Source organism: Polistes canadensis, unplaced genomic scaffold (assembly GCF_001313835.1).
Source record: "Polistes canadensis isolate GaletaPanama2010 unplaced genomic scaffold, ASM131383v1 scaffold_101, whole genome shotgun sequence".
In the NCBI taxonomy this organism is placed as follows: Eukaryota; Metazoa; Arthropoda; class Insecta; order Hymenoptera; family Vespidae; genus Polistes; species Polistes canadensis.
This window is the reverse complement of record NW_014569648.1, coordinates 315884-337420: the sequence shown is the minus strand read 5'-3', so window position 1 is coordinate 337420 and position 21537 is coordinate 315884. Positions and strand designations below refer to the sequence as shown.

The window sequence follows — 21537 nt, the reverse complement described above, 5'->3', positions numbered from 1 at the left end:
AATCGATGATTAGCAGCCGGAGATGAGGTCAGAGGCTATGTTAAAACTGCAAATGATCGGACAATATAAATACGTCTTTAAGTGTCATAATTTCATTCTCTGTTGGTTGATCCACTGAAATCATTGCAATATGCGGTCTCCTTTTATTCTACTGCTATTAGGTAAGATTTCCATATTAATTTTTTTTTGCGTTTGGACGTACCATACTTTAAAGGGAAATAGGAACAAATTCATGGACTAACAATAAGTTTATAAAGTGTAATTATTTGGATATTGTTTATACGTAGCTCGATCAGTACTAAATTGTTTGTTTAATTATAACAATAGAGCGTACAACTGTGCGCGTGCATTGATAATAGCGATTATTATTCAATTGTTTTTTTTAAATTATAATTATATTATAATCAACATAGCTAAAATAACATAAAAATATCAACTTACCTGTCAATGAGGAGGTACATTGATATATTAAAAATTATTTAAAATAAATATATTTTTTTTCTCATTTATTTCATATGTATATAGATTTTAGATTTATTTATTTATTTATAGCCTGTTGGACTGTAAATGAACTTACATTAGTTATACATAATATACTCTGGCATGATAATATAATACAATTTAATTTGCTATAATATAATAATATAATATACATAATAAACATATTTCACATATATTTTATGATATGCATACTTACTATCTATACTTGGTATACAATCTCCATATGGGTCGGTCGTTTATACGAGTCCTTTGCATGGACGATCCGTATATGAATCGCTGGTAATAAAAGATTAAATTCTTAAGATATTTGATATATTCTTTTTTCTTTTTTACAGTCGGAATTGTCGCTGCAAATAGTTCCGACGATGACAACCATGGCTGGGTAGTTGGAAGAGAGTATCAATATCTCATACGAAGTCGTACAGTAACTGGACTGGACACATTAGGTGACCAATATGCTGGTATTTTAATGAAAGCGGTACTGGAAGTTCAATGTGTTTCTGCCGACATCTTTAGATTCAAATTACTGAATCCTCAGTATGCTAAAATACACAAGACTCTACCAAATGGTTGGGAATCTCATATCTCTGATCAGATGTTAGAATACGAAGATCTACAATTATCTAACGAACCCTTTGTCGTCAAACTAAAACATAAAGTCTTCAGAGAATTGATTGTTAACGAGAATGTACCAGTATGGGAAGTAAACATCATCAAGAGTATCATCAGCCAATTACAAACTGATACTCAAGGAGAAAACATGAAAAGAAATAAGGGTCTTCAAGTACCAGAAAATGAAAATCCCTTTGCCACCTTCCATTCCATGGAAGATAGTATTAGTGGAAGATGTGAGGTTCTCTACGACATCGTACCGTTAGATGAACACATGATTCACGATCGTCCAGAATTATTACCAAATCCAGAAATACGAGGTAAAGGGGAACTCTTCTACATCACGAAAACTAAGAACTACGAAAAATGCGACCAACGCGTGGACTATCATTTTGGAATAAGTGGAAATGCAAACTGGGAATCCGATATTAGAAACAATGATAAAATTATGAAAGTAAGTTAATATATCAATTTATTTGACGATAAAAACTTAAGTAATTTTACGTTGAACATCACGTTACCCAAATCTGGCTGACGGCTATGTCTCCGTTCGGATGCCCGTGGGGTGCAATTTTAAAATATATCCGATTTACAGTATGCGCTACGCCTGTTTAATTTTAAAGAGACATTAATTTTATACACAATATGTTCATTTGATTTACAGAGATCATCAACGTCTTATATGGTTTTATCCGGAACTCTCAAAAACTTTATCGTACAATCGGCTGTAACAAGAACTAAAATAATCATGAAGCCCAGACTTGTAGATGAACAAGAAAGCATTGTAATGAGTAAAATGAATGTGACTCTCGTTAGTGTCCAAGAAATGACAAACCAAATACCAGAACCGAGTCGTCCTATATCAACTGGAAATCTAGTTTACACTTACAACGATCCATTTTCGGAAAATGAACGTCGACGACCTGGACAACCTAGCGAAAGTTTTAATTCAATGTCGAACGAAGTAGACTCTAATTCTGAGAGTAACGAAGAATTACAACTTATAAGGGAACAGTATGGTCAGAGTTTTAAAACCAATGTTGTTAATGATGAAGATAAAAGATATTGGCAGAAGAAACCAACGTTACAAGATGCACCTAGAAATCCATTCTTACCATTGTTCATTGGTAACAAGGGGAAGGCAGTCCTGTTATCTGATAAGACAGACTTTATTAAAATGGTATCTACACTTGTCGAAGAAATCGCAAACGAAATAGAAAATCCGAATACCATGCCTGAACAAGAAACCCTAGATAAATTCACGATTTTGTCTAGATTGATCAGTAGCATGAGTTTAGAGCAAATCAACAAAGCTGAAAGAAACTTGCATTCCGTTTGGAATGAAATTAGTCCTGACGAACGGAATCAAATTAAAAATGAGAACATTAGAGATGTATATCGTGATGCAATTGCTAGTGCAGGAACTGGACCTGCTTTGATGACTATCAAAAGGTGGATCGAAAATAAACAGATCAAAGAATTCGAAGCTGCCGAAGTTGTATCAGCCATTCCTAAGACTGCACGAATACCTACAGCCGAATATGTCGATACTTTATTCGTAAGTATCATCCCCGTCATTATATTGTTTTTTTATAGACAAATTGAAGTAAAATCTAATCCAAATAAAAAAAAATATCGATAACATACTTTCTTTTTTGTACAGGAAATAGCAAGAAATCCAGAGGTACAAAAACAATTATACCTCAATTCGTCGATTGTCTTATCTTTCGCTGAATTAGTACATCTCACTCAAGTCTCTAACATCAGCATGTTCAATTCTTATCCAGTTAACGTTTTCGGCCGTCTATCACCTAGACAAAATGACGCAGTTATAAGAAAATACATTCCATTCCTTGCGGAACAATTGAGGAAAGCTATCAAGGATGGAAATAGTCCAAGAATCCAAGTGTATATTATTGCTTTAGGTATAACAGGACATCCGAAGATATTGAGCGTTTTTGAACCTTACCTCGAGGGCAAGGAACAAGTGTCAACTTTCCAACGTTTCCTGATGGTTATGTCTTTGAAAAAATTAATTGATGTTAAACCTAGCCTCGCACGTTCTGTCTTATACAAGATCTACCTCAATACCTGGGACGTTCATTATGTTCGTTGCGCTGCTGTCTATTTATTGATGAAAACGAGTCCACCATTAGATATGCTCATGCGTATGGCACAATTTACCAATTATGACTATAATAAACAAGTTAATTCTGCAGTTAAATCATCGATTGAAAATGCAGCTGAGTTAACGTATCCTGAATGGCAAGAACTAGCAACCAATGCTCGCAAAGTACTTCATCTATTGAATCCAGCAGATACTGAGTATTATCATTCACAAAATTATTTTATGGAAGCTCAAATGAATGATCAGTTGAGTTACAGAGCGTTAATGAATTATATCGGAAGTGAAGATAGCATAATCCCAATGTCTATATTCGTAGCTATGAAAACTTCTTACAATAACTTCCTTGGTCCTCCATATGAATTAAGTTTAAGTATATCGAGCGTAAAGAGTCTATTAGAAATGTATAGGCATAAATCGGGAAAAGAAAACGTTGAGGAATCGCTCACGGAGAAAATCGCTAAAATGCTTAACATCGAATCGGACGACGTTGAACAAGTGGAAGGAACATTCTTCTATAAGACGCCATATCTTGATAGATACTTTTCTTTTGATAATCATACCATCGAAAGAGTTATACGTAGTAAGTTATTTTTATTTTATTTTAAATAATATATCAATTATCACATAATTTTCACAAAAATATATTCTTCCTTGTTCCAGACTTAATGTCTTCGAAGCATAGTGGTCGTGTTAACATAAATAAGTGGTTGAGCAACGACATGGTTATGAGTTTTCCTACTGAAACTGGTTTGCCTTTCGTTTACGCTTTACACAGACCTATATTTTACAAACTTAGTGGTACAACTAAGCCAGATATGAAATCTGGATTCGATGTTCGTCTACTTATGTCTACAAAAGATCAAGGAAGAGTTGGATTCATAGCACCATTCGACCATGAAGCATATGTATCGGGCATTGATAGCAATTGCCAAATTTTCCTACCATTCAGACTAAATTACAATGTAAATTCTGAAAAAAATAGAATCGATTTAGCACTCCGACCATCGGAACAAGATGCCAATACGAGGACCAGACTGGGACACTTTAGTGAAGTACCTTATACCTCGCAATATGATCTCCTGTCGTTGCGCCCATTGCTCTTGACCAAGAACACTCATAGAGTAGGAAGGAATGAACCAACACAGATTAGAATTCCAAACGATCCTAACAGCGTTTTTGCCGTAGAAGTTGAAAGCGATAATCTTATGGAAAGACTTCAGCAATTTCTAAAAAGTGACGATAAGTGGTACGACATGACATCCATGTTATCATTCACCAAAGGTACATACGAAAAAATTGACCTCTACGTCAAACCTAATCTACAAGAAAACGAAGCTATTAAACTCTTTGCCGTATGGGATAATATGGAAATTAGACCGGAGAATGATAATTCTGATGAGGGATCTTGGCAATCTGGCAACAAAGTAGTCTTAACAAACCAACACACTCCTGATAGCCCGGCTAGAAGGAAAACTTTCTTATCAGAAGCTTCTAAAGGTATGAATTCTGGAAATGCGTTTGTTGTTGACACTGGTCTGGAAATACCTGGAGCATGGGGTAGTAGTCACGTTTTGACCTGGTGTTTAGCTGGTAGTGAAGTTGAAAATAAATTTCGAAGTCTTTCGTACATGCGCATGAACCTACCTCAACGTAATACAACTTTCGAAATTTGCACTAACACTCAAATGAAAAGCACGGCAACAGCACCTTTTGATTACCAGAAAATACTTAATGATGATCCAAGGTTGAAATTCACCCTTAATATTCAAGCTGGAACAACATGCTCTGAAGGCAAACGTATTGCCATTGAAGGACAGATGAAACAAACTGAGGATTATAAAATGTATGTCCAAAAATCGTCAATGGCCAAAAAATGCAACGAAAATCAGAAAAATAGAATTAGAAATTGCCAAGGAGCTATAAACATGGCTAGTATTCTAAACGAAGTAGATATGACGATCAGCTTTGATTCTGAAGAAGATAATAATGCTGTATTAGATACTATCAAGAATTCAAAGAAACTTTTTGAAATATCGGACATACAAGTTCAGAAAGAATCAAACGACAACAAAAACAACGAAGTAAATATTCGAATTAAATTATCACCTGACATGAAAAGCGTAGATGGCAGAATATATGCACCTGGAAACACTTTTACTTTCTCTAATTTTGAAGTGTCTCAAATATGGGATGATATTGATATGGACAAAAACGAAAAAGACAATGGATTTACAGGTATATGATTTGACTAATCTAAAATATGTAAACATTTTTAATCGCACGTTTTATAGATGATTAAATATGCGGTCTATTCATCCAAATCAACTGTTTTCAGCTTCGTGTACCATTGACAATGATGAAGCAATAACTTTTGATGGTAAAGCTTATCCTTTGCAACTTGGTAAATGTCCACACGTGTTATTAACTACCTACCCAAAACATAATCCAAACAAGTTTAATGAATTATGGGATATTCCTGAAGATATGAAACTAAGCATTGTTGCCCAAGAAACGGAAAATAACAAAAAAGAAATTAGAGTTCAAGTAGGTAATGACGAAGTGCAACTTCGACAATCTGGTATGGAACTTGAAGCTATGGTTAATGGACAAAAAGTGAGATGCTCGCAGAAAGAAAGCTACAAACAAGTCAAGAACGATGAACTTGTTTTTGAAATATATAAACTTCCTGGGCCTGCCCTCAAATTGCAATCAGCAGTATATGATCTTGATCTTGTCTATGATGGCAACCGCGTACAAATCGAGGTATGTAATAGCTGCAGAAATAATACGTTATCTCTTTAAGATTATAATCCATAATAAATTTTATCATTCTTTCATTCTAGGTTCCTACCACATATAGAAAATCTATTCGTGGTCTTTGTGGCGACTATGATGGCAGACCAGAAAATGACTTTGTTACTCCAAAGAACTGCATGCTACAGAAACCAGAAGAATTTACATCCACATATATCTTGAAGGAACGATGCGAAGGAAATGCTTTGAAACATGCGAAAAAGGCTCAGTTCTCTAAGTGTATAACAAAGGTTATACACTTCAGTGATGTGGTAAACGACGAGGAAGCTGGAAGAGCATTTACAAATTGGAAGCAATGGGGCTACCACAGAAAAGATAATATGAACCATTGTCACAGTCACCGAATTAGAACCATATCCAAGGAAAATAAGATCTGTTTCACTATGAGACCTGTACCAATGTGTACCAGCGGATGTAAACCTAATGGAACAAAGCAAAAGAAATATTATCTTTATTGTTTACCACAGAACGAACAAAGTATAGGAATGAAGAAAAGAGTTGAAAAGGGAGCTAATCCTGATTTTAGTCAACGCACTCCTTCCAGTACTGAAATGTTCAATGTTCCCGTAGAATGTGTTGCTGCTTGATCAAAAAATATGCCACATACTGTTAACAATAAAATATTTCTTTTTTTGTTTATTTTATAAAACAATTATTATTGTCAATATTGTTATTTGGATAGCGTATTACGTTTTTAATATAATATAAAATAAAAAATAAATTTGTAACTGTTAAAAGACATACTTATTTAAATAATCATTGTCCAAATCATATTTCAAATAATATTTACATCAAATGAATAAATATAAACAAAGAAATAGTTTATCAATAGGAAAACATTTTAATCATTATCTTAAATATATATTTTATCGTTAAATGATGATAATAATAATAATAATCTATAAAAAACATGTAAAATATGATGATTTCTTCTCTCATCTTTTTTCTATTTTTCAAAAAAGCAGTTTTAAACGAATATCATTCACAATATTCAATATCATGTGTACGTAACATGTATATAAATCTTCGTATACAAACAATTCGTAGAGACATATATAATAGCAAGATTAGAGAATGCGCAGAAATCCTTACATAAAAGTTAACCTCTACTACAAATTTAAATCAATGTGTTTTGAAAGTGTGAGGTAAACGGTGTCCAACGTATTTCAAAATTTTAAATTTATTTATTTGTCTTTAACTGAAAATTTCTGGAAAAATGTCAGCCCGAAAAAAGAATAAAAATAAAATGATAGGCAAAAGACATCGTCATGTATTAGGAAAGGAAGAGAAATATCGTCAAGAAAGAGATAAATCTGACAAGGAAGAATCAGGTTAGAATAAATGACTTTAATAAAATCTTAAAACTCTTCATCTTCTTATCATCTTTATAGAATCGGAAGAAGAATGGTCAGTACCCTTTCCCGTTGCTATGTGGGATTTAGAACAATGCGATCCCAAGAAATGTACCGGTAGAAAATTATCTAGACATGGATTAATAAAAACGTTAAGGTTAAATACACGTTTTTCAGGTTTAGTACTCTCTCCGTCAGGCACAAAAGTAAGTTTTAATAATTGTTTTTGTTTTTTACAATTTATGTTCTAATTATACGTAATATTTATGATAATTATTGAATTACAGTGCGTCAATCCAATGGATCGCAATATTGTAAAAGATTTTGGTTGTGCCGTTGTGGATTGCAGTTGGGCTCGCATAGATACCACACCAATTGGACAACTAAAGGCGCCAAATCCTCGCCTTTTACCTTTCCTCGTTGCAGCTAATCCAATTAATTATGGGAAGGCGTGTCAATTAAGTTGTGTAGAAGCGATAGCTGCAACATTGATCATAACAGGATTTCCAGATGTAGCTAATTGTTATTTAGATAAGTTTTCCTGGGGCCATTCTTTTCTTGAATTGAATAAGGAATTGTTAGAAAGATATGCTACTTGTAAGGATGCTAAGGAAATTATAGCTGTTCAAGATGATTTCATTGAAAAAGCTAGACAAGAGAGATTAGATAGACAAGGTAAAATTTTTGTGATAACATTTTTTCTCATATAGAAATAAAAGCGTATCTTAATATATCATTTTATTCGCAGCACTACCTGATTTTCCACCAACCGATACAGAATCCGAAGAGGAAGAGAAGGAGCAAAAAGATGACGATGTTAGTGAAATTAACAAAAAACTACAAGATGTAAAAACGTGAATTTCATTTATGAAAAAACATTTCTATGTGGGATAAAATAGGCATGACTGATATATTTTACGATAGTAGTTAACACTATTTTAATTTATTTCTGAACAACCTTTATTTATTTTTATTTAATTTTGTTATACATATGCGTCATATAAGAAGTATAAGTTTTTTACTTGTGAAAGTCACAGTAGGAAATAATCCTATATAATATTGCAATCTATTGAGTTGATACATCATAATTTAACAATTATCATAAATATTTTATAGAATCTTATAAATCATATTCAACCAAAATTATTCCTGAATCTTTATAATGTGTAACTTGACTTTGTTTCTAATTTTCTGAATTTATATAAATAAAGATAATATTGGTATTTTTAAACTGAAAATTAAATTAAGCTGAAGTTATAGATTCTTGTTAATTTTTTATATAAATTTCAAATTAATCGATGGTTTAGATGGTAAAGCATACACATATACACAAACATTTAAATTTTTAAATAAAACGTAAAAATCCAAAAAGATAATTGTGATATCTGAAATATTATTGGTATTTTAAGTAAATAATTATGCAAATAATCATCTGTTAAACTCGTGAGTGTAAGGAACCCTATGCCTATAAGCATACTAATTTATACCAAATGTGCTAATAATATATAATAAAAAAAATATATATATATATTTATTTAAATAATATATATAAATGAAAATAATAAAAACTATATAAATCGCATTAGAATGACTTCTATGACATATGAGCAACATGTTTGCCAAATCAATTAACTCTACAAAACAAAAAGTATAGAAAATTGATAAAGTTATATTATAATATATCGTGTTAACTATTAAGTAATGTTGGAATGTTTAATATCTCATATTTAAGAAAAGAAAGAATATACAGATCGTTTAACGAACAATTTGGCTAGTGAACATTGTTGAATAGATTATGTTTATTAACTGATCACCCATTGTACAGTTTTGTACATCCTACACGCAACGTCATTTCTTCTTCTGTTTGTTCTATGAAGTTTTCGTTATCCGAGCGTGGGCTTCATTTCTGAACATAAAAATCTTTCGTAAAAATGTTCTATGTCTGATTTGTTCACATTCCGAATTGTTCATTAACCAATCATCTACTGTACCTAAATAAAAATACATTTTATATCTTAATACTGTTTTACTAAAAAACTATTTACCGTTTTATATCTAAGTAAATAATACTATTAAATACTTTGTTCACTGAAACACTTTTTAATATTGCATATCTAAATAAGCAATATTTATATATATATATATATATATTTTTATATTAAAAATTGTGATATTACTTATTGGTCGACACATTACATTGTTACATCATTTATTATTCAATGGGCATACAAATTTTTATCTTTCAGTAATAATGAGCCTAATTATTAAAGACATATATTTTAAATATACAAAATATTAAACTTCGACTGAGTGCTTTAATATTACAATATAAAAATAAATTCCAAAAGTAAAGTTATTCGCTTTAACCAGGGAGAAACACTTGTATGTATCAATAATTATAACAGTAAATTAACAATAAGTACAAAAAAATGCAACAAATTGATTTTATGATTTAATTTATAACCAAAGTAATTGTAATACAGAATAAATGATAAAATCAATGATAGAAATCCACAAGAGTGGACTAAGTAAAAAACATATTTTATAATTTATTTAATTTAATTATTTATATTATAAAATAAATTATAATGTCAGTAATTAAAATATTTAGAGTAATTGTCAATCCATTGCAAATATTATCAACGCTTATAAGGTATTCGAAGAAAAATGTATATGCAATTTAAAAAATTTAAATATGCGCGCGCATGGAATGTTATTTCCACCAATAACGTCGAACATGAGTATAGACGCATTCTCCTGAGTAGCCGGCAACGTCGCGTTGTTTCTCTCGCGCACAGCTGATGCTTGACTGACGTCATAGAAACAAAGCCATGCGCGGTCGATCGTGCGACCGCGAAAGAAAGCGCACGGTCCTGGCCGCGATCGCGTCGAGAAAACGCGTGACGTTTACTCGTAGCGTTGAGGGTACCTCTCGTAGCCACTTTTTTCGCCAAAGAAATAACTACGACGACGACGACAATAACAACAAGGAGAGACGAGCCGGTGTTGTTCAGTGTGTTTCGCGTAGGCGAACGTGACCAAGCTATCCTGTCTTTCACCGATTCTCTCTCTTTTAACTCTTCCTTCTTATCTCTCTCTCTTTTTCTTTCTCACGTACTCTTTCTGTCATCCTCTCTTTCTTTATTTACAAAAGTTGATTATCAAAGTAAAATAATAAAAAAGAACCAGTATGCCGTTCATATCGAAGGATTGGCGTAGTCCTGGTGAAGAATGGGTTAAAACGGTCGAAGGATGGGAAAAGAAAAAGATCCTCGAGTGTGCGAATAATAAGACGTTGTCACTTCTACTTCGGTAAGTACCGTTCACCATCACATTTTATCCATATACATACACATATACACATATATATGCACCTGAAACTCCTTTATTTTAAATGTATACACATACTCTCTCCTTTCTGTTCTTGCGAATCCTTTTGAAGTAGTAGCATTCAATGATAGTTACTATCTCTTTCAAAAAAACAGCTGTCAGCTGAGGAATCGTAGGTACATTCCTCGTCAAAAAGATATTCCAGATATGTTATATTTAATTTTTCAATGATCACGGCAAATTTGACGAATAATATGGAAACATTATATGAGTTTAGAATATGCGGTTCGTTGGAAATCCATCAAAATATCGTAATTTTATGTATATAAGATAGAAAAACTTTTGTTATATTTCAAGATTGAAATGATACAACGCACGCTCTGTTCATTCCTTAAAAGATTGCTCAGTATTATTTGATTTATTAATGAATAAAAATTAAAGTACAATATCATACAAATTTGTAAGAGCATGAGACGTGAAAAACAATTAAACAAATCCAAAAAAAGTAAATTCTTGAATTAAAAGAGCAACAGTTATCGGTAGCAAAGATATCGAAAGTAATTAAATGAAGTAGTATAGTAATACATAATTTCCTAAAAAATATTGAAGATTATTGAAGAGTACTGGTAGGTCGTCATCGTTATCTGATCGCGATAAACGAGCAATTTTGCGTATAGCTTCGAATTCGTTGTTAACGACAAAGCAAATAATAAAAACATTCCAGTATTTCGAATATTCGTCGAGTTGTCGCAAATATGAAAAGGCTAAAATTGAAAAAAACCTGCATTAACGACGAAACAAAGCAGAACATTTATGCTGCTTCCAAAAAGAAAAAGCACATTGGAAAAAGAAATGGAGAAAAATGCAGTTCCCAGACGAAAACAGATTTAGCCTGATGGGTTACAATCACGATTGGGTTCACCATTCAACGAAAAATGGCAGGAGACAGCGTAATGGTTTGGACCGGAATCGGTTATTTCGAACACAGAATAAGTATCAAATTCATCAATAGGAGAATGAATACCAATACGTGTCTAATACATAAATTTAATTAAAGAACAAATAAATAATCACACAGAATGCATTTCTCAATCTGAATATATTTTTTAACATGATAATGCAGCTATACATACATCAAAATCGATCCAATTATATTTAAATGAAAATAATATTAGAGATTTGAATATTATTAATAATTGCTGCTTGCAATTTGTTCGTGGTATATATACTTATAAATGGTAAACAGCATCAACACATATACGAATTAAAAAATGTTATTGCATACGAATGGAATATCTTCAACCAAAATTATATAAAAAATCTTTGCAAATCAACACCAAATCGTATAACAGAAGTAAGAAAAAAAAAGGAACATATTCCTTATCAAATAAGCGCATATGTTTGAAAAGTAATTATTATTAGTTAAAATATATGTTGATTATTATAGTATTATCGTATAAGTCCTACCATTTATTTTGTTCTAAGAATAAAACAATTTTCTTTGTTATGCGTTAAACATTACGATAATGTAAATTATTTCTAATAAACCATATATTATATTCTGAGCTCAAAATGTTGCAAATCGTTGAAAAATTAAAGATAGTACACCTAGCATATCTTTTCGACAAAAAGTGCAAGTATTCACGGCAAATCGTTCCAAAGCGCAGGACTCGTTTTTCGACACAGTGATAGCGTCGAATAACAGATACTGTACTACTTCTGTTTTCGATATTTCTCTCTCTCTCTCTCTCTCTCTTTCTTTCTCTCTCTCTCTCTCTCTCTCTCTCTCTCTCTTTCTCTCTCTCTCTCTCTCTCCCTGCAAATTAGTTCATCTTTTTCTAAAACATTTCGTGTAGTATGCGCTTTTTACTGTGACGTATTTCGTTTGAATTTTACTAAATTTATGCATACCTTTTTATTCTAATTACATTAGACGGGCAAATAAATGAACATACGCAGTTTTTGAGAAATATCAATTTTTTTATTTTTTATTATTAATGTTATTATTTTCTTTAACTTTTTTCTCATTCATTTCAATCGCAAGTAGACACAATGCATCAGCCGCTCTCGTAGACTTCGCAACAACAAAACTGCCGACCGCAAAGTGGAAGACTTTCTATATTACTCAACGATAGATCGTGTTCCCCTCTTGCTCTCGAGAGTTCAGTCTAGTTTTCCCTTTTTTTCTTTCCTTCTTTCTTTCATTATTATATAAGGTCAACTACCTTTAATAACGAAGAAAACCGTACATTGTGACTAACGTTAAGTAGACACTATTTAAAACTCTGTTTAAATTACTAGTTTGGATGAAAATGTGTGCATATGTTTTTTCTTCTTTTTTTTTTTCTTTTACTGATTTATGTTTTATGAAATGTTGATTAATTTTTAAATTTTTATATGATATTGACATTAAATCAAACTCCATAAAAATTTTCTGCGTAAATCAGAACGTCATTGTTCGTAATCATCTGATCTTAATTTTTCTTATGATTTATTGAATTTTTGGTAGATTTTTTCTTTTTTCTTTTTATTTATTTTCATCACAGCTTTTAGTGACGACAGAAAATGGAAGAAAGTTAATTCCTTCGTATTTTTTCTTAAGTTTTTTATAGTTTGAAACGTTAAGAGATATGGAATATTAATTATTTTTTTTTTTTAGCTGACATGAATCTATTTTTACTGGATTATTTAATTTCCCATTTGATTTTGTATTTAATTCAAATTCAGATTTTCGTATCGTATGATTTGGAACAGTTAACTACAAAATGGTGGAACTCGCCATCTTTATTTAAAACATTTCCGTTTATTAGGCCAATTAATGTTAATAAAAGATAATGTATATGTAATATATAATATTATAACAAATTTTATATCTAACGAAAATTATTAAACATTAGTATTATAAAAATTAATATAAATATCAAATAAGTCAAATACATTTGTAAATTTGAACAGTAGTACAATTCAAATGAAAAATTTCGTAAATTTTATTTACACAGTCGGCTTGTAAATTTAAGTAAATATTTAGAAGATACTTTGAATGTTTTTAGAATTAAAAATGAACTTTTTATTGCAGTTTTAATTTACAAAGTACTCGGATCGTAAATGCAATTAGGTAAAGAGTGTTTCAAATAGATTTTAAATAGTTATTAATAAAAGGAACGTTAAGCTTTCAAATTGTTTTATTATATGGCTTTTAAGGTTCTCAACAACTTTGACAAAGAAACGAAAAAGAAGCTAAATAAAGAATACTTGAGGTCAAAGCCAGAGATTAAAGATGGATTAAAATTATTAAGTTATAACAGTATAATAGATTGAAGAGTCGATAATATATAGATTGTACAATGGACGAATTTGTACAAAATTTAATTTTTATTATTTATTAAGTAAATCATTATATATATAAATTAAATAGTCCATAATTTCCATCGAAATTTAATGAACTTAATAAATTTTATCAGAATTACATAGAAAAAACCAATATAAGTCATAAGAAAATTACGAACACGAAGATTAAAATCTTTTATATTAATAATTCAAATTGTTATATTAACACATTGTCGATATAAAAATTAGTTCTTTATTATCGCGATCGAATGGAATAATAATTTCTCTATTGTATCTTTGAAAGATAATCTTATCAATTCGATTAATTAGGTTATCCCTAAAAAGTCTTAAGCAATATATAATTTGATCATACATAGATGAGCATGTAATATCAAGATAGGGAAAGAAGGTAGGAAGGAAGGAAAATGTATATATATAGTATAATGCTGTATCCTTGAAGTAAATAGTTGGAATCCTCGAAATCCAGAAAATGCTCTCTGTGACGTTAGTTGTATGCTGGTATAGAAGTAGGTCATGACCTAGCTAATACGATCTCTACCTATTTTCATGATTCCTCTCAGTAGACTGCCTGCTCTCTCGGCCTTGACAAATGTATCCCTCAATAATTTGTCACTTTAAGAGCGTGCTTCTGCATTGCAAATTAAATGCTTGTCAAGTTTAATATCTAAAATATCTATTTGCAATGTTATATTTTATATACAATATTATAGAAAATTTTATAAAAGAAAGGAAAATAAGATTTTATACAGACTGATTTATCTCTAATATTGTAAGTGTACCAACTAAATGATTTGTGAATTGTTTGTTGTCTAAAACAATGTTCAAACTAAAGTTGTATGGTATTGAAAGAATTAATCGCGATGTAATAAACATTTATTGAAATGTTAAAGTCATCTGGAGTTTTGTATTTTTTTATTATAATGTATAATGTTTTAATATTCTACAGTTTAAAAATGTATTAGATTCTGAGTAAAAACAACTTAACACACTTTCTAATTACAGGGTCCAAACTTAACCGCTGTAATAAAAAAAAATTGAAATAACTTTCGTATCTCTATAAATATGTAAAATAGTAAAAAACTAATTGTTACATTATGTGTCTCATTTGATACCAAACAACTATCATTTGAAATATTTGTTCATATTACAAATACTATTTTTGTGCTAAGCTGAATTTGTTGATTTTTCTTTTTGTTTTTTTTCTTCTCATTATTCCTTTTCTTTGCTTTATATTTTCCATCAATTTTAAATACATGCTGAAGGTAGCGATACAATAAAAATGAGAACGACCATTACGTTCATCCTTTGCGAATTCTTTTTACTACTGATCCACTTACTCCATAATGACAATCTTATCAACCCGATTGTGACGTTTTTTTCTCTTTTTTGTTCTTTCTCTCCCTCTCTCTCTCTTTTTCTCTCTTTGTTGCTTTCTTGTTTTACTGTTACTATTATTACGTTGGCCACGTAATGGCGTTAATGTAAAAATCCTATGTTTTTATTTATTACATTATGAACAATGTGTACATAATCGTTGGATACATTAAATGTCGAAAGTGTTTAAATATGTAACCTACATAGTACATATTACATGCGAAAAGATCGATGAAAACATCAAGTTTAAACAGATCGCGTGTAACAAAGCGAGGAATATAATCGTCTGTTTAAATCAACCTTGATACCTTTTTATATAGAATAAATGCATAAGAACTATTAGATCGATATTTGCAATGTCAAGATTTATGTATAATAGATGTTATATGCATGTAAACATATATATGTAATATATACCGTGTATGTATAAGTAATTACATATTATGTATATATATATAAACATATAATAGATCGTATATGCAAATAAATGTATATATGTATAAATAAGATTATATATCTACAAACATGTGAATATACAAATAAAATTATATTGAATTGCCTGGAAAATTCAAATCTAGTTTTAATGAAAATTTCAAGGCAAGACTGTTATATTTTGATTTATTTATAAACCGGCACGAACTTTCCAAGCAATCAAATATACATGGATACATATAATACATACGTGGGTGGATTAAAAAGTTTCGAGCCTAACATAGACAATTTTTTTTTTGGTCAACTCACTTTTATTTTCCGACATAGTTTTTTATTTTTTTTTCTATTTCTATTTTTATTTTTGGAATACATACACATATGTATATTTCACTTATATATACTTACGACTCTTCTATTATAACATCAATCGTTTTATCAAATGTGTCATGAAGTATTAATGCTTACATAATGCCGTGGATTAATGGTGTGAGGTTTCTCTCCCTGTGCTACGTAAGCGGATTAGTGCAAGGTCTTTTGAAACGACCTCATCTACGATTCATCGACCTTAACTCATCGGAACTAGAGAAACAATTTGATATGAGCTATTAAAACTCATTACGATAACATTTAGAAAATGCTAGTGCAATAAATGAAAATTAGATTTCCATGTATGTGTAAAAGATTAATAAGATTAATTGGAAAAATTGTTCTGTTTTTTTTTTCAGAGGTGAAAAAGATGCTGGAGACAAGAAGGAGAAGGATAGAAAGAAAGGTAAGTAGTAATAATAATTTCAAAGTATTACAAACTTTGATTGATTTATCCTTCTATTAACGTCATGTCAAACTTTGAACTCACGCAATTAGAATATACTTAAATGGGTTTGAAAAGTTTTGAGCCTAACATAGAAACAATTTTTATTTTCGATTAAACTCACTTTTATTTTTAAGCGTAGTTTTACAGCTGTTAGAAAAATATAGGCATACAATTTGTTAACTTAACTTCGTACACATATGCATATTTTTTAACATTTAATTTATTATACTGTAATTTATTGTAATTATACAATTATCACGCCACAAAATTATTTCTTATTTTATATATATGAATTTTTAAATATTTTTTTAAGTCCTTAATTCAATATAATAATATATTATTATATGTACCAGATGTGTTAAAAAAAGTAGTGTTACAAATTTTTATCTTGAAAAAATAGTATTTTTAATAAAAATTATTCGGTCAAAGAGCTATCTGATTTCAAGGGTGAAATATTATGGCATTTATTATTCTTTATTTAGCGGAAGGTTTCAAGGTCATTTAAAGGTCAATTGTGTTTTTCTTTCTTCTTTTTTTCCTTTTTTTTTATTTATTTATTTACTGGAACCTACTTTTTTTATAGCGACAACATATTCCATAGAAGAAAAAAACAAATTACTTTTATTTGAAATATTTTTTCAAACGTAACTCGAAAATAATTAGTCTATCGAGGATTATTACTTTCGTAAAATTGATAACTCGTTATATATGTATACATCTAGGTTTCTTTCTACGTGATAGTTTTTTTCTTATGCGATTCACATGTACATGATATTTTTTGTAGACGTTTTATTTACATAGTTTATTTACTTTGTATACAGCTGCAGAAATGCATATTAATTAGTTCGTAGAAAATATTACGAATATTGTGCATATTTAAAAAAAAAAAAATATTGTATATTTTTAATTTTTCATTTTCCTTACACATTACCTTTTTTTTGTATTTTTATCAAATAAGGTATATTAGAGTGTATTAAATATATGGAACCGAGAAAAACGATATTAGTTATAAAAAAAATTACAAACACACGGATTAAAACTTTTGTTTTATTGTAATAATCATTAGAAAATTATAATAATCTTGATTAATCGCAGTCAGAGTAATTAATTTTTGAATGAAAGAAAAGAGATAATAAAGGGAGTAGAAGGGCATAGGAGTGGGGTGGTTTGTTATCGATTAGCAGAGTTCCGACCTTCGTTTTCATCCCAGCGTAATTTCAAGTTCGTCGGTTTCGAGTGGGAAGATCATTACGATGAACTGAGAAAAAAAAATAGAAAAGGACAAAGAAATTAGAAAGGGAAAGTGTACTTTTCCTCTCTGTCGTTCAATAGCCTGAACAAAATTCTATTTTAAAAGCCAAGTTTCAAACATCATTTTTTTTACTTGCTTTTTTATTTGCTTTATTTTATATTTCATTTTAGTGCGTAAGTTAAAATAATATATGTATATATACAGGTGTCCCAGTTTTATCCGAAAAATTTAACTAGTATTTTCTATAAATAAAAATAAAAAACCAACGTTATCTAAACATGGCCTTTTAAAAGTTATAAAAAAAATACAAAATTACAACAGACTGCTTTGTTATTCGATACCACATAAGAATAGATTATCTATTGGTTCAAATTATAATTCCATTTCTAAATATTATCTGTTATTATGAATGCAGACCTGGCGTCTATGGAGAATAGAATTTATTGCATTACTAATCTCTTGTTAATTTTCCTTAATTGCAGTAAATACGTCGCAAATCCTTCGCATTAATTCCCGACGCGTATTAATTTGTGTTTGATAAACTTTTGCTTTTGCTGTTTCCCACGAGTAAATATTCATTGTCATGATTTCTAATAATATTAATAGCTAAGGTATTGATCCTCTTCGACCTATTCAGTGAATGGGATAATAATTATTTAATTAGACAACTATCTAATTGGAATCATAAGTGTCGACGAAATAGTAATGGAATGTTTCTTACCAATTCTGGCTATAATTCATTTTTTAAGAAATCTAAAAGAGACTGCAGTTAATCTTTTATGCTAGATAATAAGTGATCAAATAGATACCAACAATGTATTCTTATGTTGTATAACATATCGATGAAACATCGATCCGTATCGTTCAGTATTTTTATTACAACTTTTTAAAAAAGCATTTAAAAGTCCATATTTATATAAAATGATATTAAAAATAAAAATATGAAAATAATAATATTTTCAATTATAAAATATGCTGATAAAATTTTATGGAAAAAACTGGAAACCACCCTGTACATACATACATATGTACGTATATACATATATTTTGTTTTATTTTATTTTTCATGATTTTAGAAAACGCCGTCCAACCGCATTGCCACATCACGTTGAAGTGCACACGTGAGGTGAGTGACTCCTTCCGCAGATGTCTTTATTTTTAGCACGGACTCGTGAAAGATGGAAGAAATGGGATTGGCCTCTTAAGAAGCCGGTCGGTCATTCGTCTGTCATGCTTTACTAGAGGGTGAAAAAATCTTATGAAGGGAGAAGAAAGGAAATACGACGGGACCAATGAGTCTTCGTTAGAAATAGTATGCGACGATACGTAGTATTACACTTGGTATTTATAGATTTTAAGCGTATTATAGTCTTTTTTTTTCAATTCTCATTTTTGTTTTTAATTCTCCGATCACATCAGGTGTATAATATTGCTTTTGTGAAGTATTCGGTTGCCCGAAAAGTACGTGCCGATTTTTATAGAAAATATATATATTTATAAATAAGCATTAACTTTCCAGGCAATCCATTATTTATAAAAAAAACAAATGAAGTTTTAAATCGTCCTTTTAAAGTTAAATTCAATTTTAAATAGAAATAGAGTCTTTATTGAAAGCATACTAAATATTAATAAATATTTAAACGTCATTTTATAGATCGCTGGTTTTAATGGATTAAGTGACGCTCTGAAGAGACTAGACTTTCTATCGGCGGTACATGACTGTCGTCGATTTAATTACATCGTAAGACTTTTGGATCTTCTAGTTAGTCACAGAATGGGTGGTTTGAGTGGCTGTGCTCAACGAGTCCTTTTTAATATGTTAGAGGAAGTAGCGCTGGAAGGTAAGGAAAAAATTAATTTTATTATTAAAGGGCCCTTTACTTTCTCATATTATGATGAAAAAAATTGATTTTTCTAATATTTTTTAATCATAATTAATCAAAAATAAATTTAAATTAGATATGAGCCATTCAGTTTAAAAGAATTACTTCCACTTTTCGAATTTTTAAAAATGTTTCTACCAAATTACACTTGACTGATGCTTAACTCTTCATAATTAAAATTAATTTCCTTAATAGTGAACATCATTGAATACAAAATTTTTGTATATTTATTGAATATTAAATGATAATAATGTATACAATTTTACCAATTTTCTCTACATTTCTTTTTATGAAATAAATCAATTAGGCAAATTAACAATTTATATAAACTGTTAGTTTTATCTTGCAATACATTTTCAATGATTTTTCATCAGTATCCTTATCGCAACAACAAACTGGAAGATTAAGACGATTAATCGAAAGAGTTAGAGCATTCAGTGCTGGATGTTGTTGGGGTGGAAGACCTCTAGGCTCAGTAATCTTATGGGAAAAACATAAAGCAGCTTTGGAAAGGATTTTACAAATTGCCTCGTCTATCACTATAACTCAGGTAAATTGTTAGAAATATATTTGCTTGGTTGGTTCTATAAATTATATAGTTCGTTATGTAAAAAATTTTAAATTAAAATCATTATAGCCAGACGAGGAGCAACAACCACAATGGTCGGATTTGCCAGCAGAATGTCGCAGAGAAATTCTTCTTCGATTAAGCGATCCGCAGGACATCGAAGCTTCATCAGAAGCATGCGAACATCTCGCAGTTTTAGCTCAAGAACAAAGAATATGGCGAGAACTGGCGCAGTATCATTTTACTCCACAACAAATAGCTACTACCAGGCAAAATAATCCAGGGAAAGATTGGAAGACTATATTTACTATCGCTAGGAGGTAAATAAATATATTTATATAGATAAACTTTAAGTTAATTTAAATTTAACTAATTTATAATTATCATTGTCTAGGTCATTCGGTTTGCGAGAAGAATACGCAGAAATGATACAATTATGCCGCAATTGTCGTTGTTTATTTTGGAGATCCTTGGGCCATCCATGTATTGCTGATCAGGATCCAGCATTTCAAGAGAAGTTAGCCGATGTAGATCAAGCTTCTCTTCATGTTCCGATACCGCCTCAAACTTTCCTTAAATTTTTTTCACTATGAAAGCTTTTCGTTAAGTATTTTATAAAGAAAATAATAGATATGCGGCAGTATATGCGTTCATATCCGTAGAATATGTCTGTGAATAAGATTTAAAAAAAGAAGATAAATGGAAAAAGAAAAATATAAGTCATAGGAAGAAAGGAAAGATACATGACAATGTGATGATGTGATCAAAAAATTTCGAAATTATATGCAAATGATATAATATAGCAAAGATAAAGATATTTAAAAGTTCTATTGCATATAGAAAGATCTTATCGTTATGGAAAGACCTTTAAAATAAGTTATATCTAATGTATTATGATTGCATATGTTAGGAGTTTCTAATTCATCGTTACGAAACTTCAGATCGTGCAAAAATTCTTAGAACGCTTCCTTCCCTTCAAATTTATTATGGCAACTACTTCCCAAATCGCAAAGTATATTTCTGTAATTTCTGAAATTCTAATAGTTATAATAACTTATAAACGATAAGTACTAGTCGTATTAAAATGTTGATTGTTAGATATATTATATATGTGTTTAAAAAAAGAAAA

The 21537-nt window shown here is 30.1% G+C and overlaps 3 protein-coding genes across 4 annotated transcripts; all 3 read left to right on the top strand.

Annotated features, from left to right (window-relative positions):
• Positions 1–60: 60 nt before the first annotated feature.
• LOC106787446 (vitellogenin-like) lies at positions 61–6794 on the top strand. The gene is made up of 7 exons (XM_014749794.1): positions 61–161; positions 837–1567; positions 1778–2671; positions 2777–3821; positions 3902–5476; positions 5577–6004; positions 6085–6794. The coding sequence occupies exons 1-7, from the start codon at positions 131–133 to the stop codon at positions 6640–6642; spliced, it is 5262 nt and encodes a 1753-aa protein (XP_014605280.1). The 5' UTR covers positions 61–130; the 3' UTR covers positions 6643–6794.
• A 360-nt stretch (positions 6795–7154) lies between these two features.
• On the top strand, positions 7155–8650 carry LOC106787470 (ribosome biogenesis protein TSR3 homolog). The gene is made up of 4 exons (XM_014749841.1): positions 7155–7386; positions 7447–7613; positions 7695–8082; positions 8156–8650. Exons 1-4 carry the CDS (start codon positions 7272–7274, stop codon positions 8263–8265), a joined length of 780 nt encoding a protein of 259 aa, XP_014605327.1. The 5' UTR covers positions 7155–7271; the 3' UTR covers positions 8266–8650.
• A 1414-nt stretch (positions 8651–10064) lies between these two features.
• On the top strand, positions 10065–21104 carry LOC106787468 (F-box only protein 32). 2 transcript variants are annotated; one of them, XM_014749838.1, is made up of 7 exons: positions 10065–10719; positions 16617–16663; positions 19034–19083; positions 19612–19798; positions 20215–20390; positions 20478–20728; positions 20803–21104. In XM_014749838.1, the coding sequence occupies exons 1-7, from the start codon at positions 10598–10600 to the stop codon at positions 20999–21001; spliced, it is 1032 nt and encodes a 343-aa protein (XP_014605324.1). In that variant the 5' UTR covers positions 10065–10597; the 3' UTR covers positions 21002–21104. The 2 variants fall into 2 exon arrangements, with proteins under 2 accessions (XP_014605324.1, XP_014605325.1); XM_014749839.1 differs by lacking the exons at positions 10065–10719; positions 16617–16663; positions 19034–19083 and adding an exon at positions 19095–19269.
• The last annotated feature ends 433 nt before the right edge of the window (positions 21105–21537 follow it).